General features: G+C 37.6%; 4 protein-coding genes across 7 annotated transcripts; 1 reads left to right on the forward strand and 3 right to left on the reverse strand.

The window, feature by feature from the left end:
* Positions 1–418: 418 nt before the first annotated feature.
* Positions 419–11,884, reverse strand: LOC114758159 (purple acid phosphatase 2). 2 transcript variants are annotated; one of them, XM_028947177.1, is made up of 8 exons: positions 11,880–11,884; positions 2,646–2,830; positions 2,449–2,560; positions 1,942–2,171; positions 1,647–1,785; positions 1,170–1,390; positions 966–1,087; positions 419–870 (listed from the first exon to the last, which is right to left on the reverse strand). In XM_028947177.1, exons 2-8 carry the CDS (start codon positions 2,730–2,732, stop codon positions 639–641), a joined length of 1,143 nt encoding a protein of 380 aa, XP_028803010.1. In that variant the 5' UTR covers positions 2,733–2,830; positions 11,880–11,884; the 3' UTR covers positions 419–638. The 2 variants fall into 2 exon arrangements, with proteins under 2 accessions (XP_028803010.1, XP_028803009.1); XM_028947176.1 differs by lacking the exon at positions 11,880–11,884 and adding an exon at positions 2,923–3,101 and having other exon boundaries at positions 2,646–2,846.
* On the reverse strand, positions 5,285–7,633 carry LOC114758161 (protein WALLS ARE THIN 1). The gene is made up of 6 exons (XM_028947180.1): positions 7,353–7,633; positions 7,205–7,267; positions 6,973–7,089; positions 6,463–6,883; positions 6,208–6,359; positions 5,285–5,804 (listed from the first exon to the last, which is right to left on the reverse strand). Exons 1-6 carry the CDS (start codon positions 7,562–7,564, stop codon positions 5,615–5,617), a joined length of 1,155 nt encoding a protein of 384 aa, XP_028803013.1. The 5' UTR covers positions 7,565–7,633; the 3' UTR covers positions 5,285–5,614.
* A 4,473-nt stretch (positions 11,885–16,357) lies between the features above and the next one.
* LOC114758162 (cysteine proteinase 15A) lies at positions 16,358–18,708 on the forward strand. The gene is made up of 4 exons (XM_028947181.1): positions 16,358–16,862; positions 16,975–17,094; positions 17,747–17,993; positions 18,184–18,708. The coding sequence occupies exons 1-4, from the start codon at positions 16,407–16,409 to the stop codon at positions 18,465–18,467; spliced, it is 1,107 nt and encodes a 368-aa protein (XP_028803014.1). The 5' UTR covers positions 16,358–16,406; the 3' UTR covers positions 18,468–18,708.
* LOC114758158 (V-type proton ATPase subunit a3-like) lies at positions 18,612–26,017 on the reverse strand. 3 transcript variants are annotated; one of them, XM_028947174.1, is made up of 18 exons: positions 25,878–26,017; positions 25,491–25,535; positions 24,879–25,001; positions 24,702–24,809; positions 24,316–24,426; positions 24,056–24,229; positions 23,832–23,969; positions 23,094–23,201; positions 22,839–22,946; positions 22,535–22,683; positions 21,456–21,609; positions 21,200–21,360; positions 20,904–21,110; positions 20,640–20,823; positions 20,446–20,529; positions 20,150–20,343; positions 19,202–19,261; positions 18,612–19,063 (listed from the first exon to the last, which is right to left on the reverse strand). In XM_028947174.1, the coding sequence occupies exons 1-18, from the start codon at positions 25,989–25,991 to the stop codon at positions 18,856–18,858; spliced, it is 2,430 nt and encodes an 809-aa protein (XP_028803007.1). In that variant the 5' UTR covers positions 25,992–26,017; the 3' UTR covers positions 18,612–18,855. The 3 variants fall into 3 exon arrangements, 2 of the variants coding, with proteins under 2 accessions (XP_028803007.1, XP_028803008.1); XR_003741751.1 differs by lacking the exon at positions 18,612–19,063 and having other exon boundaries at positions 19,207–19,261; positions 20,446–20,507; XM_028947175.1 differs by lacking the exons at positions 18,612–19,063; positions 19,202–19,261 and having other exon boundaries at positions 20,140–20,343; positions 20,446–20,507.
* Between the last annotated feature and the right edge of the window lie 436 nt (positions 26,018–26,453).

Genomic DNA, 26,453 nt, shown 5'->3' on the forward strand with positions numbered 1-26,453 from the left:
TTATATTATCTTATGTATTATTAATTATGTTGGTAAAAAACATATTATTAACAATTTTATTTCTTCAAATTAAAATATATCATAAAATCTATTTTTTTCTGTAATTATCATATTAACTTATGTCTTTTTTTTAGTAATTTGTATATATAAAAAGTGCTTCTGATAACAACTATCCAAACACTCTCACTTCTCAGAATCACTTTTTTACAAAATCTATTCTTCACAGAATCTATTTTTTCCAGAATCTATTCTCCAGAATCACTTTTCCAAACCACGGTTTGGTTTCATCCAAACACACCCTAAACCTCAATTTGGTTCATATGTAAGCGTTATCAAGAGTCGGCTTTGAAGCTCCATAAGTTGTCACGGTTGAAGAATGGCATGGTCGAAAGGGAGGGGGAAAAATACACACGAGGGCTTCTAATTTACATATTGACTACTATTGATGGGATAATCACAGTCGCAGTAGTCGTGTCTGTATTATGCAGCCTCTCATGAGGAAAGATTTGAACAAAACGACCATAAACAGCAAAAATTTTCCATGGATTCGAGCGTAAGTTGGAGATTAAGTACGTGCATACATTACGGAACCAAGAATCGTAATATTTGTGGCTGCTGCAATAATTTCTGGGTTTGGATCATGCTTCTGCTACCTGTTGAATTTTGTTGTGGCGTAATTCAGAAGGAGAGGCCTCATCAGAATGAGTCCAATATCTATTGTGCAGCCAGATGGAGTCAGCCTCCACTGCATACCCATCTTGATTCCGATTCCAACAAAAATAAGCATGGCTTCTGTTCTTTATATCCAAAATCCCATGTCCAAAACTGGCTTCACGGAACGCTGAGTAATTTGGTTGTGGCTCTGTCATGCTGCCAACATTCAAGTTTCAACTATTTCCATTAGTCCACCAACATATGATGACATTGTTTGGAATCAAATGTCTAAAACTATATGGCATACGTACGCAATAGCCAATCCTTCTAGATTTCCTCCATCTCCAATTGTTATGTAAACCGGGGCAGACTGGTCATTGATGGGTTTGCACAGTCCATTTACAATGTTATAGGCTATATTGGAGACACGTTCCTGCAACCATTAACAATATTCCCTGTTTATTCAGAGGAGGAATTACTTAAGCATTAAAGTTGACCGGAGATGGAACACTTACAGATCGTTCATAAGCATGAACATGGCCAGCAAATACAACATCCACTTTATACTTCACAAACCACCTCTCGTACATTACTCTGACTGTCTCCCCTTCCATATAGTGATCCACATAACTACTGTATGTTGGACAGTGCATAAGAACTATCAACCATGGCGTTTCTTTTCTGTTCACCTTTGGAAACTCATTCTCAAGCCATTTGTACTGAGGAGTGTATTTACCTAACACAAAAAATCAACACAAATATTGTATGTTTATGTGCTAGTTTATAATCTACTGGTCATCATATCAGATTTTCCAACACCTCAAATATCTATGGACTCTGATGGGCCTGTAAAATCATGGTGCCGAGTCTTACAGGCCCATCAGACTCATGATAGAAGGCAAAATGCAAACCCTTTGCTTTTTTCATGGGTTGTTCTGTCTCATGCAACCCTAAGAAAATTTTTGAACTGTTAATGTGATGAAAAATCTTACCATAAGCTGAATAAGAAGACATGACAATGATATATGCTGAAGCTCTTTTGATGGAGTACCACAGTGGAGATGTACTATGAGAGGCGTGGAATGGCACATGATAACGAGCAGTATAAGGCTTGAATGGTCTGGTTTCACCCTGCATCAGCAAATAATAAGATTATTGCATCCAGCCTTTGCATAAATATCTACCATAATGCAGAGGGAATGTGATCAGATCACACAAAAGTAGGCCAAGCTAGTAGGAAAGTCCAGCTTAATCAGAATTGAAGTCATCATGGGAATGAGCATTTACAAGTTCAGGAGCAAAATCCAGCTCATGATTTCCTGCAGTCCAAATCCAAGGCTGATAGGCAGCAACTCGCTCTGTGAATCTTCCCCAAGTGTCCCACCGTATGTTGTCATGAAATGGATAATCATCCGCGTAAGACAGATCCCCCACATACAGAACTGTCTCTCCTTTAGCTGGGCTTTTTTCATAATGGGTTAATGTGGTGTTGGAATCATAAGTTTGACCTAGATCACCTGTTCACGATGGTTCCAAGAATCAGATTTCATTATCGTAAAAAAGAAAGCACCTTTCCATGTAAGTTTCTGCAATTTCGTGCTTTTCCGAAATAAAGCTACAGCAAGCTCACTGCAAATTTTCAAAATTTAGCAACAAACTTTCTCACATAAATTACTAGGTGCAAACATCCAATGGAAGCAACACCCAAACCGTACATCAAACTTTTGAGTCAATGAGCCATTCAAGAGGCTAAAGCTGGCTGTATTCATTGCAGCAAGTAGAATAATTAATTACCGATAAGGCCAAAGGTATAAGGAACATCAGGACCAACTGGAGGAGGTGTTTTAAACCAGAACTGTCGAGTAGTAAATCCGATTCCGACCTCATAGAAATAGTTGGTGTCAAACTGTATTTGCAATGAGAATACGTTGGGAAGCCATTAAAATTCTTCATGCTATTATTTTAAGAGGCGAGTAAAGACCAGCACGCACCTCCAAATTTTCAATTGTGCAGTGGTGGATGTAACCAGAGGTGTAATTGAAGTATTTGTAAGTAATATAAAAACCATGAGCTTGCATTTTTAACGGAGACCCTGCTGCCCAGTATATGACAGTACTTGAACCCGGTTCATCTTGAGTAATCCAAGATACTATCACACCCTTCCCCAAGTGATCTCCTTGTGTTATATGGACCTTCCCAACATATCCCCAAGAAAAAAGTTAGTTCCGAAGGGGGAAAAAAGGGAAGGAGAAGAAATTAGCTCTTCACCTGCTGAGGAGCATTGTAACCAAGGGGTACTCGGAAAACATCGCTGTCCAAGGGCATATCCAAGGAATAATTGTAACTTCTCAAGAAGCTGCTGGTGATTCCACCTTCGCTAATATCGGCGATCATGCTAAAAAGAAATCCCGCCATTACAAGCCATGCCAACTTTCTCTTCCACGTTATTTCCATCCCGTCTTGTTGCCTTCTCTCTTCCGATATACCTGCTCGTCTAAGCCCCGAATATCTAATGGTTCATTTTTGGAGCTTCTCGTGAACTGAGAAGCCAACACCAAGTTTCTACCGGTCGGTCTTCTCATTTTCAACGCGTGATAGGCCAAACGGAAAGCCACGCATTCGTTTATGCATAATTGGATCCTTCATTCCCCATGCCAATTATTGAACTCGCAGATCGGGTGGGTGATTAAATGTTTCTTTTATTAAACTCCAAACCCCAGAGATGTAATGGGCTATATTCATTTGGAGCCTTGGTCCATGATGCTGTGAGCCCATATCCCGAGTTTCAAAACAATCTCTTCTCTGGGTTTAAAACCCACACTTCTTGACATTTTAGGCCTCGTAATCTTCTTCACATCAATGGCTCGGTGACTGTATTTGGATTACTTATCACTTTCATGTACGCTGGTAATTTATATATATAATTTTAAAGACTGGAGACATTCTTAAGAGTCATGACTCATGACCCAACACGGCTCATAGAGATGGAACTATCGGCAAAACAGATGCTAGTAATTATTAGATATTTTGAAAAGGTGAAAAGGGTATTATCAAAAGCGTTATCCCAATAAAGTATGCCTTTTTTTAAGGGGAAAAATAAATTAGCTTCGTGATAATAGATCCTAATGATTTACAGACTTTTAATGATGTGTTGTTGGGATCTGTTGGTTGACTCATACTGGTTTAATTATACCCAGAACTTTGTCAATTTGTCCGTGTCTTTATAAAATTAACTAATTGACAACGATATGTATATGGATATACATACTGGCACCCACCCTGACGGCTTCATCTAGCTCAACAGCTTCCTTGCCTTTTAGCTGATTGTTTTTTATGTATGTCTATCCATATCAATGGCTCGTTTGTTACATATACACCAACAAAACTTTTCATAGTTGATAGATGGCTGAGATTCTTAAATATGATGTCTTGCATTCGAATTAGGCCGTATGTATGAAAAAAGTTTTATTGGGAGAAGCAAAACCCGCTTCAATAATCTCTATATCTTGAGAAGATTAATTTCTAGCCATCGGATGGGGGATACCACTTGTTGCATTTAGATGAGTTTTCGAATTGGAGCCTACCATTTATATGTTTATTTGCACGGGTACCTTTAAATTGCACTACATCCGCTCGTTAATATAATATCTTGTTTGTCTTTTATTTTAATCCTAAATATAATATCTCAATCTATTTTGTCTCTCGTATTTATGTATTTTTTTTTAAGGTAGTCCTTCTAACAATAGTACTTGATTAGTAAGGATATTTTAGAAAAGACAATACATATTTATTATAAATAACTAACTTAACTTCTTTTCTTAATATCTTCAAATTAGTCAACTAGTTCTTATAATTAGAACAGGAGGTAGTACTCCTCCGGTCCTTAATATAGGACCCAATTGTTGAGTTAGTTTTGGTTCTAAATATAAGATCCATTCATCATATTTATCAATTTTTTCTAAATTACTGTTATGGATACTCCCTCAACTATAACCAAGTAAAAGAAGGAGATGGGGTATTAAGAAATATTATTATGGTATTTTAGGAAAAATGTATTACATTTCTTGTAATTAACTAGCTTATCTAACTTTTTTAATCTAATCAAATTAGTTAAATTGGTCTTATATTAAGAATCGGAAGAGTATTAAATTAAAAAAAAAAACTGCAACTCAATAAATATGATCTCTATAACGCGACAGTACGTCAAGGATACATGCCTGACAGTAATGTAGTCACATATGGTCGGCCAATATGGGCAGACAATTGATGCACAAGTCACGCTTCGAATGATCTAGTTTCGCTGAACGGTTATTCTGCCACCCACTACCCCATCTTACTGTCAGCTTTTTAGTTACATTTGTTTCGAATTTTGCGTGCACTTTGTTTGTAAACCACAGTGATTAATAATTAACTAGGTGCAGAGAAACTTGAGACCAGAATTATTCCTTTTGATCCTGAAAATTATGGCTTAAATCAATTAAAATCCTGCTCATGCCTTCAAGTTGTGTTCACGTCTGGGAAATCATTTGGGTCTCTCTGTTTACTTTCATTTCTCGTCATGATGATGATCCAGAGAATTCGCATCACACACAGTGACAGTTTCTTGAAAAAGCTAAGTAATAACTTTTCATTCGTAAATCAAACCATAAATTAACATATATATGAAAAAGCATATGGGATTTCATCAGGCTCTATTGGCCCCGCTTGATGACTAGTGACATCAATCATTATAACCACAGTCCCATATATAATCTCATCTCCTTCTCTAAATGTCCTAGCAAGGAAGCATTTCATTTCACCAAAAAAGGACTCAACTCAAAACAAAACCATGGATATGAAAATGGCTCATACACACACAAAGCTTCGTGATGCGGAAGTAGTATAACTAGGTATACGAACTCCTGTTTCTCCCATCAGAGAAAATGCTTTGCTCTGAGGTAATTCACTAGGGCTCTCTGGATCAGACATTTTCGTTGGACGAAGGGATGAGTGGCTGAGTAAGTGAGGTCTTGGAGTGGCTTGTAATTGGCCTGGGAACGTGCTCTGGAGCAGACACAATCGCGAGTTGTTCCTTTGCAAGCTTCTTCTCTTCACTTTTGCCCCACAGCACTAAATACAATCCCACCACAATCAACACTGCTCCAATAATCCTGTAGACATAACACACCCACATAAATACGGTAATTAAACTAGTTTTCTTTTGTCTTTTTTTTTTTTTTAAGGAATCTAAAAGCAAACAAGACAACTCGCATCAATGTCACAGCTGCCTTCAATACCCAGTAATATGTTCCTTGTAAAAATTAAATGAAGATTTTACTGTATATGCCATTCAAGTTTTTAAAACTGCTCGTAGGAAACTTTTGGTAATTCGTAAGTCAAAATATATGACGGTCAAACTCATAAAGCATTCAGAGATTACAGGCAGGGCCCGGTACGGAGGGCAGTATATATGCTCAGATTCACATTAAAAGGGGGACTAATATTTGAATTTATGTAGAATAAATCAAAAGCTAAATATTGAAAGATTTGAGAGGAAAAAGTCAAAGTACGAACCCGCCCAAATAGAACTCTTCGCCTAAGGCAATGGAAGACATGATGGCGACAACAAGGGTCTGAACTGGTTGGTACACGGCCACGAACACTGGGCCACCTCTGTCAATACACCATATCTGAACGGCGAAGGCAATTCCTGATGCCACCACTCCCTGCAATAATCCACAGACTTGATTAGTCATTTCTTTCTCATCTATCATTAATATTCCACAATGAAATGAGGTACAAGAGGTTTGATTAATGCTGATCACGTACAGCGTAAAGAATAGTGAAAGCTTCTCCACCAGAGTGGAAAACCCAAGCCTGAGCGTCTCTTTCAAAGATCAAAGCGATGACCAGAAACTGAATGAGGCCAAAGAAACACGTGTAAGAAGTGACAGAGAGGCGAGCTGGGTACTTCTTGAGCACTGGTGCCTGCATCACCAGCCAGCCTGACCAGGACAAGCAATGGCCTATGAGGTAGATACACCCGAGGGCCCAGCTCTTTCCGTTTGCATCTCCAAGCCCCAGTGACCCGAATAGAGATGTTGAACTTGAAGTGTTCTGGAGATGTGGGGCTGGCCTGTATATGGTTGGACCCTGATATAGTGTTATCACGGTTGCTCCGGCCACACAGAATAAAGTTCCGGCCACTTTGGCCAACCCGTCTCTTCGGTTCCACCTTACTTTCTCAATCCTGAAATATCGTCAAGGTCGCGCGCGCCGTTAATTACACAAACTAAATTAGTTGATCAAGCTATGTCTGAAAATTAAAGAGAAGCTTGCCCGAATATGGCTGCCATGAGAAAAGTGATGGCAGGTACGGAGTTCTGAATTGCTGATGCGAAGGTCGGAGATGTGTTGTCCAAGCCAAGCAAGTAGAACCCTTGGTTTGCTGTGATCCTGTTATGCATAACCACGCAAAACAACTAGTTAAATAAACACTTACATATAAATACCATCCAGTAGTCTCTGGGGTTTCTTTCCTCTGCGTAGTCTTATTGAGACATGTATCTACCCGATGAGTGCAAGAAGAAAGAAGTGGAAGACGAAGTTCCAGTTAAGCGCAGGCCTATCCTTCCTGGAGAGAAACAAAGAGGTGTAATGTACATATTACTATGAAGTAAGCAAAGAGAAGGAGGAGAGAAAGAAGTGAGAACAAGTACTTCTCGATGAAGTAAGCGAAGGGAAGAAGGAGAAGCAAAGCGATGATGTTACGGTAGACTGGGAAAACAAGTTTGCTAATGCCCATGTTGAGGGCAGCTCTTGAAACGACGTGGAATCCTGCGTATCCGAACTGCAGGGCCAACATGGCCACATGCAGCTGAAGCCGCTCTGGAACAGAACACCACATTCTCTTGGACCCTGACTCAGCCATGGCTATGCTCAAACCTACTGGTAACTCTTAATCTGCAAGTGCTGAGTTGGGGTGAAGAGAAGATGAAGGGCCAGGGGTTATAAATATAGGCGAAGGGAAGCAGAGAATGATCCAAGAATATGCAGAAAGCATTAGGCATTTGGCCCACCCTCGTCCTAAAAAGACGTTATGGTAACTGTTCGTAGCCTTCCAATGTTTTTCCTTGTCTCCCACATCCTCACAGCACAATCCATTCCATTGTAATCCAATGGCTGAGCTTCACCCTTCACCCCAACAAGACTTATAATTAATTAACAACATTCGGCTAACTCAACATTATTTTGACCACTGAAACTATCTGTCAAACGAATATCAAGTCTGCTTGAATACTTCATGTATAAATCAAGGTTTTTTGTAGCTTGTAGTAATTAATACTGAGATGGAAAATCAAATCAGCAGAGAAACACCGTGGGAATTACTAATTGGTAGAATCACTTTCACCACATTATGTGATTAATGCTGATGATTGAGCAGTAGCGAAGCCGCCATTGATAGATATAGCACGCACGAGGGGGGATGGTGGGTTCCTCTCATGCCTTCCCACCCTAATCAAATACCCTTTTCCCCACCCTATATACCACACTACGCCCTATACCCAATTCTTTTCTTATATCTTTATATCTTGTGCTGCTCTATATATAATTCTGTACTCTTATTTTTTTCCCCTCGATTGTGGATATTTATAACTTATAAACTACTTTTTTGTTCTTTTGAGGAATTTTCTATTGCTCCCATTAAATCATTACAAAGCCGTACGCGACCTCGCTTTCTTCTCCCTCTCCTCTCGGTCTTGGCCATTCAATCGATAATCATTACAGTACTCTACCAGTGCCACAATTTTTTCTTAAAGAAATTCGCTTAAAGATGGGATGGGGGCCTAGACAGTCGCATACAGCAGTACTATTATAATTATATAGTATCAGAAATAAGGTCGCCAGTGAATGTGCTGATTTGGTTTAGCATGACAGGAGAAAGATAAAATGACATGTATATTTCATATTTGGCACACTTACGAATCACAAAACCTCTCTTTTAGAAATGAGAATTGTATGTGATGTCATGATACATTTGGAAGCCAAACCTAAAAAGAATTGAATCCTACGATGTTATAATAACTGTAATAATTATGAGAGATGGAGATTTTAATTTATTGGGATCACATTCCCATAAAAATGATTTTCCATACGGAAGAGGAAGGGAAAGGCATGATTTAAAGCAATGTTCTCGAGTCTCGGATAACCTAATCCTGAAAAGGCTACCGAACATGCATGATGATTAAGATCATGGAGTGGATCCTGCATAGTGAAGAGGACGGTCCTCCTTTCGATTGGAAAAAGCACTACTAGGAATGCCAAAAGTAGCAGCAGCCAACGGGAAGAACCCATCGTATTTTTGAAAGTTTAGCCTTTCTCTACCTAATTTAACAATATTTAAGTATAATGATAACAATAACTAATGAAATGGGTTTATAGTAAAAGGCTGAAATTTTGCAGATCACTTTCCTGCATATATAATCAAATGGATTACACGCTGTCAAAGAAGGCTAATCAATGAAGTGTTTCCACTAAGGCTCCCCACACCTCCCACTACCAAAGCACCCTCTTCTCTTTAGCAGACATATGCTGCCCGCCCTCTCTCTCATTTTTAGTATGTCTAATAATGATTCTGCATTTTTTTCACTCTTAATTTCGATGCGTAGTTTAATTCCTTCTATTTTAAGTTACCGAGAATTGCATTATCGATGCCCTTGAATACATTCTTAGGGTTTATAAGTGAAATAAAGGTAGCTAGCTGGTAATATAATGGAGTAGTTAATAAAAGTTTTGTAATTGCAATAAAGGAAGCTAAGATTATATATAATGTGGAATATGAGTAAATTAAGGTGGGAAAGGAAGGGGGAGGTTGTGGTCCAAAAGCAGAACAAGCAGTGGTGATATTGGCTGCAAAAATAGGCCAACAAGCATGCTTTGAAGCACAGTGAATTGCACCCTCCATCACAACGTGGGTCGCTTTCATTTGACTCTGTTCCATTTCTCAAACAAACAAGCTTTGGAAATGTCTTGGCACCCTGTCCCATATTAATTAGCAAGCTTCTGGGATAATGTGTTGACTGCTGATCACTGCAGAAGCAAAGCTGCTCTTTATGTATCTAAAATAATCTCCAAATCTTCGCACAGTATTAATTAACCAAAGTATAGTAGAATTCTCCTTAACACACCAGTATGGTAGCACTAAGCAAGGAATATAATTAATCATAATTGCTAGCTAATGTGAGGCAATTAGGAAATAAAGGGAAAGATGGAGGAGAAGGAGGAAGCATGCAGTGAGGCAATAATAATGTTAAAGGAGGGAGAGTGGGAATTGCAGGTGGGTGTGTGCGTTGGAGGTGACACGATGGTAAACAGCGATGATTAAGATGTTGAAAAAGAGGAGAGAATTGGAAAATGAGGAATCAAATCATTTATGATATCCTGACGCTAATGTTCATTCTCACGCCCCCAGCAGCATGATTATTGATTACACACATGCATGTAACCTTATTCCAAAACAATGCTACATAAAAATTTGAGAATGCTAATTAATATTTAATACAAAACATTAAGAAGTCTGTTAATATACCGTATAATAAAGTATAATGATATTTGACTAAAACACACTTCTTGCTTCCTCCTATCATAGAGTATAATAATATTTGATTAAAATATACTTATTGCTTTTAAATGAAAATATTCTTTATTAGACTCAGAAAACGAGATTAAAATTTTAGAAAATTATGGGTCTTAGTCTTTTTAAGAAGCTAACTTATCATTTTTATGATTTTAGAAAAATATTTTTTAATTTCATATTTATTACCTTCGATCCTTAATATAAGAGTTAGTTTGATATTCAATTTGGTCCTCATTAAATATAAGACTCTAATCAACTTTATCTCTCATATTTTTTTAAGGTATTCATTATAGTAGTTACACATGTTAAAAGTTTTATTAAATGATAGTTTTAGTTAATATAGATGATTAGCAAGAGTATTTCAAGAAAGATAACATCTATTTATTGTAAATAACTAACTTAATAAATTTTTTTAATTTATTGAAATTAATTAACTAGATCCTGTATTAAAAACATGAGGTAGTATTAATCCTATTAGCTAGATACAACTCAGGCTCATTTTCCTGTGATGAGGAAGCCAGCTTAGTGACGGAGCGTCGTTAAGAGAGGGAGGCGCGCGGGCCCGCGGGGGCCAAATTAACCGAGCTAGTCGCATATTCCTGCACATATGGTTGCTTTCTCTTGGGTCTTGGCACGTCTCTACCCTGTTATTATGAAGTTAACTATAACTAGATAAAGTCACACCCACTACTTTTGGCAATGCGCACTAGGAATATCCTCCTTTAGTCAGTCAAGAACCAATAATTAAGTGGACACTCATATCTTTCAATAAGGTCATTTTTATGGGCATGCATAGTTATTAGAGATCAAACCTTTAAAAATATGTTGAAGAGATCGACTCATCAGGCCTTTCTTTTGATTTCATGCAAGCCCTCGCCGGTTGAGTTGCGTGTGCGTCAAGTAAAGAACAAAACATTTTTAATCAATGTGTTGGTTTTGATCCCAAATGTTTCCGCCACTTCTTCTTTTTGACCATTACCCCAATCAATAATAATCTTCCTTTATCATTACGGCTATAGCAAGTCACCGTCCAGATATCAATCTTCCCCTGAGATCTATTTTTCTATGTCTTCAGATATCAATCTTCCCATAAAATCTATCTTTCTTTGTTTTTCTCCCTTTCACCTTTAACAACAATGTGTGATTTCATTGTACCGTTGCTATATGTATTGTAACACTATATCTGATTTTTAATATAAGAACTAGTTTGATATTCAATTTAGTAACTTTCTCATGCTCACGTTCTCACACATGCATCCTCATTAGTGTATATTCCACGAGGTACATCACCCTATGTTGATTTATATTTTCCATCAGTTTCTCACTTCTGCACGTATAATTCTTTAGTGCCTATCGTCGAGTTTAGAAAATATAAGCATATTCTGATTCATTTGTCCATTATCACCACCTAATATATGTAATTTTGTGTGTGTGAAGGGCATCGGTTAATTAACGAAAGATTTTGTAGCAATCATGTCTAGAAACAACTCCATCTCGGACACCCAATTGAAGACGGATAGGGGCAGCCAGCAAGGCTAGCTAGCTTCTAATTAATCAAAAGTGCCAATAATCCTCAAGCCATTATGAACAGAATAATGGTATTTATTACCATATAAAACAGCTACCACCACATGCATGCGGTTTGATTGCATTCAGTATATGAAACAAATATTATTTTGTGTGCACTTTAATAATTACGTGAAATAATGAGAAGAGATATAAAACTTCTCATGCACTTGTACAGTAGTAATAAAACATCATCGCGGTTTGGGCTGTAGAAGGCACACCGTCTGTTCACTGTGCAAGCGAATTATTATATGGGTAAACAAATTCAAGCACAAACACACAAATAACAGGCCAAAGTCTCCCTTCATACATAACTTGTCATCTTCAAGTCCATTGTGGGTTCAATTTAAATCCTTAATTTCAGTGTATAAACATTATATGATGAATCAAACATATATAAAACGTTAGCAAAAGCAAACATAAAAACTTTATTAAATACGACAAGAGAGCGGGCATTGGGATAGTGGATGGAGATCCCAAAGCTAGTGGCATAGAAAAGAATCATATTGCAATTCACAAAGCTGCAGATATTGGCATCGATCAGTTGGTCACTATCTCTGCGTCGGCAAAAGTTTGCCCACTTGCGCTTTGACAATGACCTCCGATCCCCTCCCTTTTTCCGATTATAAGATCAACATATATACCAAATTAAAGTATAAAGTGATAAATATGAGGGGTTTTTTTTTTCCCTTTGCTCTTATTTACCTTTTTTTTTTGGGCCTAAAAAGAGTGCTTTGAATTTTAAAAGATGGGAGTATTTGCAAAAATTCTGCAGAAAGGCGCACACTTTTTGCTTGTCGCGAAGGTGTTTGGTAGAAGAAAAGTAGGAGAGGGTTTATTTTATCGAAGAAGAGACAAGATAGTGTGTGTTTTTTCATAGATAATATTTAATAATAAATTTACATAAATTAATTAAAGCTATTTATTTATTTTAATAAAACTAAAAAGTTACCCTCCACTAGTTTTAGATTATGCATAGTGCAGGATCATTCGTGCGAAACAACAACATTAATCAATGAAAAGGAAAAAAGAAGAAGCTGAAGATCTATTTATCTGAAGCAAAAAAGAAGAAGATCAAGATGGAGTGGTGGATAAAGAGGGCTAGATTAAATAAGACCAGTGGCTGCCATCTGGGTGAGGGGAATGAGCGATGTGAAGAAAATAAAAAAGGAAAATTAGAAGTAACCATAAGTTCGCGGGAAAATGTCCAGCTCGATCACGTATTGGGTTTCGGCATAGTAAAGATATTCCTAATTTCCTATCCCAGCAAGCACTGTAATATTGGGGGGGGGGGGGAAGAAGAAGGAAAAACTCTTAACATAATATATTTCATTACTGTCCATTCTTACTTGGTTTGTCCAATCCCTCTCATGGTTTTATCCCACCGAGTGTTCTAATGTGAATAAGTATTTCTATTTTATCTAAAACATAGCAAATAAAATGTTAGGTAATACAGTATTATTCAATCATTTTTTTTATTTCTTCATAATCTATTCTAATATACCAAAATACGATTTGCATCAAAATGCCATATCTGGTCCTAAATATAATATTTAATTTACAGTTCAAACTATAAACTAAATCTTACATTTAGAATCTAGCAGTATTTTTCTTTTGACCATGAGGAATTCAAAGGTCATAAAACTGTGATCTAAAGTCAGCCTACTATATAAGTGTATGTTCTTTTCCCCCTTCGCGGAACTGCTGTAATATTTATAAGATTACTTTTAGATTTTTTTTAAAATTAAATTTATGGTTACAAAAGGAAAGATTAAAAAAAAAAACAAAAGGGGAGAGAAGCTCCCCTGTGATCATCAAAAGGTAATGCGCACAGGCCAGACGGGGATTGCTCCAAGATATACAGGCCCAATGGAAGGCCCAAACTTCAAAATCCTCGCATTAAACCCCTTGACGTCTTGCAACAAAAGGTATCAATACTTGTGCTTATTTTGATGTGTGCCCAGATGATCTGGGAGGCTTTGCGTACAGAGGGGGCCTGGGATTTTATCCCTCTTTTGTACCAAAAAAGAAAGGGAAGACTGATTGCTGATTGCTTTTAGGGCTTTTCAGTTTTTTGGGGCCAACAATAAAGGTTATAAAAAGCTTGTACCCAAAAGGAAAAAAAAAAAGTTATAAAAGGCTTAGTAGCTAACTCCTAAGAACAATATGTTCATTACACAAGTTTTTTTTTTTTCCCCCAATTAAAACTCGTTACCCAAGTTGGCCACCAAAAGATTCGGACTGTGCTTTTAGATTTCAACAATGATGATGTTATCGTTATTTAAAAAACACCGAAGATTTTACCCCTAAAATCACCAGTGAAAACACGGGCCACGTCAATGCAGGAGGAGATGTGAAGTAGAATTTTAGGGAAAAAAACTCCCAGACAGAGTAAAATTTTTTACTGCTTTAGGAAGTTTTTCTTTTCCTATTTTCCTCCCTTTTTTTTCCCATCCAAACATAATTCTAAACCATATCAAAATTGTTTGTTTCTATTAATAAATTGTTATTTGAGATGTTAAGTAGTTTCACTAATATAAATTCAAATTTTAACCCAAAAAGACTTGTAGATACTTTGAGTTATACAAAAAAGAAAATTATTTGTTCCCATGGTGTGATATGGAACATTAAAAGTCGAGACAAAAATTATTAAAGTTGAATAAACTAACCTCTTCCTTGTTAATCTGCGTCCCGGGGAGACTCTGTGTTGCTTTTTGCATGTTGTTGAGTCTTGCACTCGATATATAATTCAATGAATATCCCGTCAAAGCAACAACTCAGCATAATTCCAATGTAGAAAACTAAGCAACCCTTCGAAATTAATTGAATTTTCTTCTTTTCTCTATGTCGAGCAGGTCAAGTGAGAGGAAAGTGTTCAAGCACGACATGAGATTTAAAAACACAATTAAAATCTACCCGTGCCTTTTTATTTTACCTCACATATAAATATAATTTATCGGACAAACTTTCTCTCTGCTTTTTCTTTTAAAATTTTTTTGGAAAAATTCTTCATTTTAGCCCTCTTTATTGTGATTGAGGGGGTGTTTGGATAAAAACCAAACCATAATTTCAGAAATGCTTTTACGGTTTACGAAATAAATATGTGAAGAAATTTGTCTCGTTTTATGAAAAATATTTCTGAAACCATGGTTTGGAGGTTGCCAAACACCCCCGACTCTCACAAGGGCCTCATTTAGTCATTTTGCTTTGGAGTTCCTGACACGGCAAGTAGCTCTAATAAAGTCAACAAAATTATCTGTGCACGCGCGCGCGTAAGACAGAGATCGGCAAGTGACCCAACTTTTCAACAGTATATGACGATAACCATCCTAATTCAATTCATATGAATTGGGAGGAAAGATCCGAGGAGCACAAGACTGGGTAGATCCATGTATCACACACATCGAAGGGCCCAAATGCTCGCATATTTTTGTCCACTTCGTTGCGTCAAATATCATTTGTCATGAACGGAAAAGGAAGGAATCTTGTGGCCTGTTGTTGCCCCTTGTCAACACTTAAAAATTGACATTAATCTTTAACAATTCTCCAGACAAGTCGATATTGAAGCTGCGAATTGAAGGAAGATCACTTCCGATTTCTTTGAAAGCGAAGCTTTTAATAGAATTGAGCCTCCCCTTGTACTCTGTTGTTGGACCCAACCCAAGAATATCAAATAGTTCAGAAACGAATGTTTGGGCTTTAGCCCCGTTTCTTGGTGTAGAAAAAGGGGGAAATGTAGATAAGAAAAATATCATGATAGAAGGACGGTCAGGAAGGATGTACACCTGTGACTAAATTTGTTTCCTCATCACCTACTACGTTTTTTAGTGTGTAAAGCTTGTTAGCAAGAATCTGGATATACAGATTTTTTTTATTTTTTTAAATATTTGCCTAATAAGCTTTTATTTTCTTGCTCTCTTTTATTTCACCTGGAAAGACTTATTAAATGAAATAATTATACAAAATAAAAATTGCTTGTAATAATAAGCTTTAATAAAAATTGCTTGTAATATGTTTTTTTTTTTTAAAAAAGACAAATCACTTGTACTGTTATTCTTTAAATTTTTGAAATCCTACAGAAAAAAGGAAATCATGTTTTTATTTTCAATTTAAAATGTTGGAAAGAAAAACTAAAACCAATGCTGATAATATTTTTGTCCCAGCATGATGCGGATAATATTTATAATTTATAAATCTATAAATTATAGAAGCCAATTTTTTTAAGCTTGATATTGATTCTGATGATAACGATACATTACCCGTTCTCCTCCTGACAACTTTTTTTTTTTTTTTTTAATTTCTTTCTTTTGGGGAAAAATCAAGAGAAACAGGATAAACCACATTGCGTTGTGCGCATTCTGGCGAGTGGTGGTAGCTCGCCCACCTGTTCTTTCTTCCTAACATATTGCATTGGCCACGAGGAACCAATAATACATGACCACGTGTCGCTACTGTATTGGACAATGTAGGTTTACCTTCTTCGCGGAATTTCTTATTAAACCTTGCAAAACATCTCACTGGCTCATCTCTCCCACAGTACCTCCTCCACCTGCGTCATTCCAGGTTTTCGATGGGCCGCCATTCACTATTGGCTCTCTTGCTCCTTTCCGTCCTATCGGCGGCGGTCGCAACGGCGGAGGGCATCGACGATGAAGATGACCTACTGATCCGGCAAGTGGTGACGGACAACGACGATCACCTGCTCAACGCCGAACACCATTTCTCCACCTTCAAGACCAAGTTCGGCAAGACCTACGCTACTAGAGAGGAGCATGACCATCGTTTCGGTGTCTTCAAAGCTAACTTGCGCCGGGCTAGGATACACCAGAAACTTGATCCCTCCGCTGTCCACGGCGTCACTAAATTCTCCGATCTCACTCCCTCGGAATTTCGCCGGCAGTACCTCGGCCTTAAGCCGCTTCGTCTTCCCGCCGATGCTCAAAAGGCTCCAGTCCTCCCAACAAACGATCTTCCTACGGACTTCGATTGGCGAGATCATGGAGCAGTCACTGGCGTCAAGGACCAGGCATGTATATGCATTGACGCTTTGATTTTCTCTGAAGTTTTACTGTTTTTTTGTTTTTCCTTTTAAAACTTCAAAAGTCTAGCGTGATTAATCTCTGGAGTGAATTGTTCAGGGAGCATGTGGATCATGCTGGTCGTTTAGCACCACAGGGGCGTTGGAGGGAGCTCATTTTCTGGCGACTGGCGAGCTTGTGAGCCTTAGCGAGCAACAGCTAGTGGATTGCGACCATGAGGTTTGTTTAGCCTCTCTTTGATGCACAAAGCGTCCGCGTTCTCCTCTGCATAAGCTATGTTTTCTGAAGAGTAATTTGTGAAAAAAAAAGAAAAAAGTATAGAATAATTCTTTTTTTGATTTCTTGACTTAGGTAATGTGGATGCAGTAACTTCAATTATTAAATTTTAGTGCGAATCTCTCGCTCGCTTTGTTTTTGATCTAATTCAGATAGATAGATGTTGAAGACTGCAGATACAGTAATAAACGAATATTCTCTGAAGATATTTTCTATACCCGTACCTCTGATGAATTATTTCAGTTCAGTTACTCTCTGGATTGCTAACTTGGTGATTTTGACTATTATGCGAAGAAATATGTTCCATTTTTTTTGTCAATTTAATTGATTAATTGATTCAATTTTATAGAAGATTTTAGTCTCATGTACAATTTTTGCGGTCGCCGTCTTGTTATGCAAAGTATACGCAGGAGGCAGTTGATGGTTAATTTAGAGGGCAGGTGTTTAATGAGAAAGAGGACACATGATTCGGTCTTGTTTTCATATATGATGCTACAGGCCATATCATTAGGAGAAAAAACTTGTTGCCATGAGTATTAAGTTCTTGAAAATTGATTTATTCAACATAATGAAGTAACGTGTATAATGTTCTCAGTGTGATCCAGAAGAAGCTGGAGCATGTGACGCAGGCTGCGGCGGCGGGTTGATGACCTCTGCATTTGAATACACCCTGAAGGCCGGTGGACTAGAGCGAGAAAAGGACTATCCTTACACTGGAAACGATCGTGGTCCCTGCAAATTTGACAAAAGCAAAATTGTTGCTTCCGTGTCTAATTTCTCTGTGATTTCCACGGACGAAGATCAAATTGCTGCAAATCTGGTTAAGCATGGCCCTCTTGCGGGTAGATACCTTTTTAATATAACAATACAACGGCCTTACTTCCTCGTAGGAGAACGTTTAGAGTTTTTTTTAAGACCACGAACTTGATTAGGGGTTGCTGACGTGAATGATGCATAATTTGATTCTTCTTTTGCTTCGAAAGGATTAGATGCTTAATTAGAATAACACTGACTTTGACTTGTTTTGTGCAGTTGGTATAAATGCAGTTTTTATGCAGACATACATCGGTGGCGTTTCGTGCCCATATATATGTGGAAAGCATTTGGATCACGGGGTTCTTCTGGTGGGCTATGGATCTGCTGCTTATGCCCCCATCCGCTTCAAGGAGAAACCCTACTGGATCATTAAGAATTCATGGGGAGCAAGCTGGGGAGAGAATGGGTATTACAAGATCTGCAGGGGTCGTAACGTGTGTGGAGTGGATTCCATGGTCTCAGGCGTGGCTGCTGTCGGCACTTCTACCCAATCATCTTAAGCTTGTCTACTTAGTTCCTAGCCCAACTACTAGTTTCGAGTTTGTGTAAATAACAAGTCCGTCAAAATATAGTCTGATATCCCTATAAATGTCCTCCATATGGGAACTGGAGACTGCGCTACGTTCATGTTATGTTATGATTTCTGTGTTTACTATGTAACTCTACTCATTAGTTGTACTAAAGATAAAGATTGTTACCCCTTATAATATGAATAGGAACGGAAAGAATTTCTCTAGGAAATCATATTGCCTTTTTATAATTTATACAATCATTTGACAAACTTGCTACAAATATATAGACAGGGGAGCTTGCGTGGACAGCCTCATAATCAAAATTTGCCAGGCTCCTCTATTGGCAAACTGACATGGTCAATGCGGCATCTGGCAACTATGATCCATCCTCTTCGTTTAGTGAAGTAAATGAAAACGGGCAGAACTTGTAGCCATCTCCTTCGTAAAACTTGTTCTGGAACTCTACCCAGTGAAGCCTCAGAGCGTGCAAGAACGCACTTAAAGTTTCCATTATCAGAAGCACGCCAACAGTTGCGAATGTGAAAACAGTAATGCCAATAATGATAACGACTATATTGTTAAACCTGCACAAGTCACCCAAACACGACGGGAATTTGGTGAACGATTATTTTGCTGGAATTGCACCGCTCACACAAACACATGAAAGGAATTTATGGTGGTAAAATATTTTCTGTTTGCCGACACAATCACGAAGAACTTACCCCCACGCAAGAAGCAGTACTTTGTCATAAAATACACTTGATAGCTCTGAATGGGCAAGACTGAAAGGAACAACCAGAAAAAACAAAAAATTAAAATGAAGGGGTTGAGGCATATCTAATGTGCATTTGCTGCAGGGGAGATATTGACCCTTAGCCCCACCCAAAAGAGTCGAAGATTAAACATCTCGCAGAAGGTGTAGAGCTGCAGCTAATGCGTAGAGCAGTTTCAGCAAGAAAATTTCAATTATTCACGTCAATGAACTATCCTGGGTATGATTACCAAATAATCAAACCGTCCATTCCTATGGGGAAAAAAAATAATAGGCCAGAATCCAGAAGCTTGCTCAGACAGTGAGCAAGAAATAGTGAGGTGTTTAATCTTCGATGCGGCTTAGTATTGCCATCTTTTGTTAATGCTGTTCCGAGCTTAAATCTTCTACAGTACATAACTTACTGCAAGTAGTTTTATAAGAAAGCAATGGAAAGAGAAGAAGAGAGCGATGTATGTAAATAACTAAAATGAACCTCATTTACTCTTTTTTATGTATTCTTCTCCTTAGAGCATTGCAGCACCTCTGCACATTGAGATTTATCTTAACATCATTCATGGAGACGCTTGTAGATACGCTGCTATGTCTTTCATTTCAAGGTTGCTTTGAACTTAAATGGTGCTCAACTACTGGCCATTTATATGTGGCCTGCTTTGACAGGGTTCATCAAGCAGCAAACTATTACGCTGCATAAACTACCCCCCCCCCCCCCAAAGCGCTCCTTTTTATGAGAAGTCTTCTATTGTAAAGGGCTTTACAAGGTTGCAAGGCCCACAGGTGTTGTCATATATAAACTTCAAGTTTATCAAAACTCAATTTACTTTGCATGCTTGAAGGTAGTCATTTTATGCATTCGTTGAAATATACATGTGCAGATAATGTGTTTTCAACTCCATACCTGAGAGCCCATAAACGTAAATATGAAGCTGTATTAGATACTGCACCAAGAACAAATTCTATTGTGTGTATAAGTTGGTGCACAAAAACATCGCTGAAATCAAACTCCTCGTGGTGAGCAGTATCGCTGTGCGGCTCTCTTTCAAGAGGTTCATCGATGGCGTGAAGCAAAGAGTAAGATTGGCCTTGATGTCTCTGAGAGAACATGGCATTAGCAATATGTTTGGAGTTTAGAAAGAAGTGGAATAAAACCCAAAAAAGAAATTAAAGAAAAGATAAACGCAGTTTAGCTCATACTTCTTGATGTTGCTTCTTGAGGAGAAAGGGTTTAGGGAATAGCATCCAAGGTACAGCAATGACTGCCAACAATAATAACACAATCTAGCAAATAAAAAGAGGATAGTTAAGATGTGACATCTGTTCATCACAGCTGAAAAGGGAGGAAAAAAGAATAGCATCCAAAGATCAAATCAACATTTGAACGTTCTTACTTGAAGGAACTTTTGGCCCACAAAGAGCTGGTTTTCACCCAAATCATCAGTTGGACTTAAGAACATGTATATCATCACATGATACAGGTCAGCTTGAGATCCGGTACACCATTTAACGATAATGAGGAGTGAAAGATAGCCGAACAAACTATTTAAAAATATCATTTGGGGAATGAACTGGTGCCTGAATTAAGTAAATTAAGTAGTCAACTTTGCGCAGATAAAATGAAGGCATCAAAATTTGATGCAGTTTTATTCTATTACCAGATATTTATGTCATTTCCAAAGTATTTTGCATTATAGTAACTCAGCATAATTCCAAGATTCATTTGGGCCACACCCAGTAGGATTGATATCTTCATCTTCAGAGAGTTGAGAAATGGCAATTCACTCCTAGTACCGTGCCATTTAGGATCCAAACCGAATGGATAAATTCGTCGGACTCTAATCAGACCTGTTGTACGAGCATCCCTGCAAAATTAATAATAAGTAACACTAATGTGATTCGATTTGTTTCCCTTTTTTTTTTTTGGGGGGGGGGGGGATTTGGCAATGGTCACCTGCATGAAGGATCACGGCATCCATAGGCAGATGGCCCAAATAGTTCAAATGGAACAGAGAAGAATTCATTATATATCAATCCTGTGTAGATTGAGAACAGTGCCATCATCATAATAACATAGCGGCCACCAAAAGTCATTTCCACGATGTCCCCAAGTTTCTGTTATTAATAGCAAGAAGTAAAACTGATACGCATAAAAATTGGGGGGGGGGGATTTTGGAATGAACACAAAAATTGACGAACGAGTCCAGTACCTGACCAGAAAATTTTTTCTCTCTGATAATGAAATATGAAGTAGCCAGCAATAAACATATACCATGCCCCCAATCACCAAACATAACAGCAAAAAGGAATGGAAATGTAATGATTGTGAAAACACCAGGATTTGCCTCGCGGTACTTGGCAACTCTGTCAATATTAGCAATAGATTATTTGAGCTCTAGGCAGACAATCAATGCATCCAGTAACTAAGAAATGAGTTAGCAACAGAACATAAAAACTCAAAATTAAAATCATAGCTATAAGATGTAGGGAATGCACAAAGGCTACAATAAAACTTTTGTTTTTTCCTGCTGTAAAGTCGCGAACAACTTCAGGCGCCATCTTTATGCTTCTATCTCAAACTAAATACATCCAATCCACACACACACACACATATATCCAACATGAGGTAAGATTACATTGAACTTTATGGAGAAATTCATTCTATTACATAAATTATGAGTGAGAACAGTCTTGTCAGAAATTGAAGGGAACTGACATCCTATTTTTCTGACAAGACTGGCAAGTTTAGCAGTTCCAAACTAATTCCACCAGCCAAAATGCTACCAATGTTTGCTGCTCAAAGGACTATGCTACCAAGTCGTAATTACACTCAAGCATCACTTAACGAGACTACTCAGATATGTAATGACGTTCTCTCCTTTAGTGATCTAAGCATGCGAGGCCTAAAATGAATATGCATCATTTGTAAAAGGGGAAAGATGAAGAAGTTACACATCATCAAGTTGAGTAAAGTGGTCAAGAATATAAAAATCTTAAATGCTATTTCAATATACATAAAGACGAACGATACATTTCAGTTCACTACTAATTGTCGTTTAATGTTATGATGTTTACACTTGATCAAAATTTCTAAATTATTTGGAACTATGGTCTAAATCTCTTTCACTGTTAATATAAGCGCATGGTTATTGTTGGGTTTAACCTAATCTATCTTCACAAGCAAATTGAAAGGTATAGAAAATACAAAGACAGATATTACATTGAATTGGATCATATGAATGCTACAGTTTAGAATGTGAATGAACATACTAATCTCAAAGTGACTTACCCATAAGCATCTACAATTTCTTGAAAAGCAGAAGTAAATTTGTTTGTCTGAAAATAGGTAGGTGGTGATTCCTTTGTGTGTAAAACCTGGAATATAGCCCCAACTTGTGATTTGCTGTCCATGCTTGCTCGCTGCAATGCACCTTGAATCTGCCAGGTATAAAATTCAAAACTAATCAGATAAATCAACCAACAACACATTTTCGTATTGCAACACGCAGAAAATATATATATATTTATATATAGATAGATAGATAGGTTTTATATGTGCTATTGGATATCAAATTCTTCTTTGAAGAACAAACCTGATTTGTTGCAAAAACAGGGCACCAACCTTCTGCAACAAGACATTTCTTTGTCACGTCGATGCTAAACATATTCAAAGTGTGATAAATGGATTTTACCTTCTTCACCTATCGATCAAAATTTAAGATGCATTTTAAGTGAGGTTTAATTAAAGAAGATCATGGACAGAATGAAAACTGAGATAAATAGGCACATAAATTATGCATGCGTGTAAGCAGCAAGTCACTAGAAACAAGATATTAAGCTAAACAAACCAGAAGGCTCCACGTCTCGTAGTGATATCCAATTGTCTGCAATATAGTACTCCTGTGTAGCAATCCAACATCAATGGTAGTCTTCAATTCGGAAAGTCTTCCAGATACCTATCGAGTTCAACTTAAAAGATTGTTCATATAATAAGCAAAAACATGGAATCGGTTCCATAATCTTATAAACATTCCTATCAAGCTAAGCAATGTTACCCTATAAGTATCTTTTGAACTGTACACTAATCTTCTCCATAACCACAAAAAATAGCAACCATTTCCCCACTAGTCACAGAACTTCATTGCGAAACAAAAAAGGAAATGCGTGTGCCATATAGAATCAGTTTTCCCATCCATCTCACTTTCTCTGGCGTTAACACAAGGCTCAAATTTACTCAACTCAATCAGAAGCTCTATTATCCCAACTAAAAAAGACACAAAACTTAGGGAGAGAGATAACCACAGGATGTAAATTAGTCCCATAAAATGTCCAAGCTAGAACACTTGTCATGCTAAACCTTTCCTAATATTATATAACATTATATGAATGAAGAATTACTCAAGATACGGTCTGGAAAGAAAATACATAATTAAGAGGATCAGCAGAACCTTAAAGTTATGGGTTACTGAGACATGACTCCCTGTTTTCAGGTATTCAAGGCTTAAGCCTCTTAGGATGCAACAATCTGAAGCAATTACCATCCAACTATAGGAAGCTAGGGTGAAATCCAAAAGAAAACTGTGTACCTCTGTAATCATCTGAAACTGTTTGCCCAAGTCGTCTGTGAAAGGATAACGATTTGCTCCAAAGGCGTCGCATATTTTTAGAATTTTACTATTAGCTCTTTCTCCAGAGTAAAAGATAAGAAACGCATTTTTATCAACCTGCACGAAGACAGGTCTTGTGAATTATATATATGAACCTCCACTTCCACAAGAGGTCAGAGATTTAAAACTATAAATTCTGGTACCTTCTCTCCTGACAAAGGATCAAGTACAGGATGTTCAATCATGGCTTGTTTTAGAAACAAGTTACCCCTGGTGGCACGAAATAAAATTCTTTCGAAAGACATTGATTTTTCTCCTGGAACAAGGCCAGCGGTAAAACCCAGTTTAATTGGCTTTGATGTTTCCGTCGTCATCTCCTACAGGATATGAATTTTCTAAGCATCATGAAGAGGAAAGGGGAAAAAAGAATGGAAGGTAATAAATGGAAAGCACAATGCTTTACTTGTTCTTGTAGTAATGGGCTGTCAATAGACCCTTCGGAACTGCTCTGAACTCCAAGTTCTCTCTGTTGAGATACTGCGCTTTTTTGTGCTGGAGAGAAAAACTCACCAACCTGAAATCGAGCATTAAACTAAGGGAAGAGCAGAAAACACCGGAATAATTAATCACACAAAAATGCTTGCATATGCATGTAGCTGGACTAACTACTTGTACACAGGAAGATAGAGAAATACGATCACGAATGAAAAACTGAAACGTGTATACATTATGATTATATAAACAAGATCACAAACAAAATAACCTTTAGAAAGGATTTCCAGTTTTCAAAAATCAAGCGTCAATTAGAAGTTGACAACGGTGGCAATAGTGGACTTGTTACAGCCATACCTTCTGCAGAACGAGTTTATACTCCAATAGCTCACTGTAACTATGTTGCAACTTATCATTGTTCACATTATTCTCAATTAGCTCAGCTTCGAGCTCTGCAAGTTTAACCTGTTCATGAAAAAAAATGTTTCATTACATGACACTGAAATCTCTAGAGCGAGGGAAACATAGAACAACCTCTAAATGGTCCAGATCAACTTCTCCCTCTCTCATTGACCTTGTCGAGGGTGATAAACCAGCCTTTGCCATTTGTTCCTTGAAGAACCGAAGCTTGCGTGTCATTTCTCCACATCTTTTAATCTGCATGGTAAAAATGGTAAGCTTTGACAGAAGGGGGAAATTTCCAGTTTAGCAATTATTTCTCACTATGTATCATAATATCAGAGCACGTGCACTGATTTAAAAGGTAAGGTCTACTATAACCATTCAGATCACCGATATATATATATATATATATTATACAATACATATATATTGCCTGAAGGATCATCGTAGATTTTAAACCATATGTTTATTGTGTACTTTATTAATCCACAGTTTCCAACTTTCTGGTAAAACCATCTATTTGAGAGTAAAATATGATACTTGACCCAAAAAAAAAAGAGGGATAGAGAGTAAAATGTAATACATATCCAGAGAATACTGAATAAAGAGACAACTATGCAGGTAAACAACACCAGACAAGAGAGGCTCTTCTTTCTTACTTTCTTCTTCTTCCTTCTTTTTTTTGACAAGACAAGTAGTCAACATATACAACCGAAACCAAGGAAACAGAGATCGTATAGGCACCTGAGCAGCATATGTCCGTTGGAACGGGCTCTTTTCTGCATTAAGCTAGAAAATCCACGAATAAAAGTTCATCAAAGTAACAAATTAATTATTGATTAAAAAAAAAAGTGAATAACAATATAGACAGCAGATGGAAACAGAGCTAAACGAAAACATCAAGACATATTCACAGCATAACAAAAGTCCGTGAATGACCTAAATTGACTTCATCAAGATTCACGAACATGATGGAAAACTGAATGAGAAACCTCGATAGGAAGAGTAACGCAGATTGCAAACTCTGAGGATTTAAGTTTTAATAATATCCGTAATGACAGCAATGAAAAAGGAAACAAGAAGGAGTTGGTAAAGGAGGCAGAGAGAAGACGAGAAGGAAATGAGGAATACATCTTTGAATTGACAGAGGCCGAGATCGCCAAGGTAAGAGATAGCTCGGTAAGCCGATTCGGTGGGAATGATGAGCTGAACGAGTTGCATTGGCTCCGACCGTAGCAGATCCATCGTCGGACAACATCCTTCATCAGTCATTTCCACCAACTGCGCCCAAAATGTTTTGAAGAAGAAATGCAGAACCACGAAATGTTAAGTGTGCATGAAAATTGCGTGACCGCTCAGAAACTGTTGGAAAACCAATTCTCCGCCTCTCGGAACTCGGAGTCGCTTCAAAATGTCTTTCAAGAAGGCCTTTCTTCGCCTATTTATACATTTTTAATTGCGGTGGCTTCACGCGCATGTGTAATCACACGACATTTTTTTTTTCCGGACCAGGCCACCACGTTGCATGGCAATATCTTGCTAATAAGTTACTGCCATTATTATTATTACTGTTATTGAAGATATATTAGGCATGCACAAGACCTGCAGAAATAACGGTTTGGCGTTACACTAATTATAAATACTAGTAATTTAAACTGGTCGTCTTGTATAAATTCATGCACGCACACCCGTTTTTGTTTTGTTTTG

The sequence above is a fragment of the Neltuma alba genome, unplaced genomic scaffold (genome assembly GCF_004799145.2).
Source record: "Neltuma alba isolate B1F8T4 unplaced genomic scaffold, ASM479914v2 tig00010672_pilon, whole genome shotgun sequence".
In the NCBI taxonomy this organism is placed as follows: Eukaryota; Viridiplantae; Streptophyta; class Magnoliopsida; order Fabales; family Fabaceae; genus Neltuma; species Neltuma alba.

Coding starts and splice junctions, on each gene's coding strand:
- LOC114758159 (XM_028947176.1), bottom strand. CDS start 3,069: ATGGCGGGATTTCTTTTTAGCATGATCGCCGATATTAGCGAAGGTGGA. Junction 2,561..2,645: donor GCACAATTGAAAATTTGGAG/GTGCGTGCTGGT, acceptor TTGCAAATACAG/TTTGACACCAACTATTTCTA. Junction 1,391..1,646: donor GTCTTCTTATTCAGCTTATG/GTAAGATTTTTC, acceptor TTTTTGTGTTAG/GTAAATACACTCCTCAGTAC.
- LOC114758161 (XM_028947180.1), bottom strand. CDS start 7,564: ATGGCTGAGTCAGGGTCCAAGAGAATGTGGTGTTCTGTTCCAGAGCGG. Junction 7,268..7,352: donor TTCGCTTACTTCATCGAGAA/GTACTTGTTCTC, acceptor GTTTCTCTCCAG/GAAGGATAGGCCTGCGCTTA. Junction 7,090..7,204: donor TTTCTTCTTGCACTCATCGG/GTAGATACATGT, acceptor TATGCATAACAG/GATCACAGCAAACCAAGGGT.
- LOC114758162 (XM_028947181.1), top strand. CDS start 16,407: ATGGGCCGCCATTCACTATTGGCTCTCTTGCTCCTTTCCGTCCTATCG. Junction 16,863..16,974: donor TCACTGGCGTCAAGGACCAG/GCATGTATATGC, acceptor TGAATTGTTCAG/GGAGCATGTGGATCATGCTG. Junction 17,994..18,183: donor TAAGCATGGCCCTCTTGCGG/GTAGATACCTTT, acceptor TGTTTTGTGCAG/TTGGTATAAATGCAGTTTTT.
- LOC114758158 (XM_028947174.1), bottom strand. CDS start 25,991: ATGGATCTGCTACGGTCGGAGCCAATGCAACTCGTTCAGCTCATCATT. Junction 20,824..20,903: donor GGAAATGACATAAATATCTG/GTAATAGAATAA, acceptor TACTTAATTCAG/GCACCAGTTCATTCCCCAAA. Junction 20,344..20,445: donor TCAAGAAGCAACATCAAGAA/GTATGAGCTAAA, acceptor ATGTTCTCTCAG/AGACATCAAGGCCAATCTTA.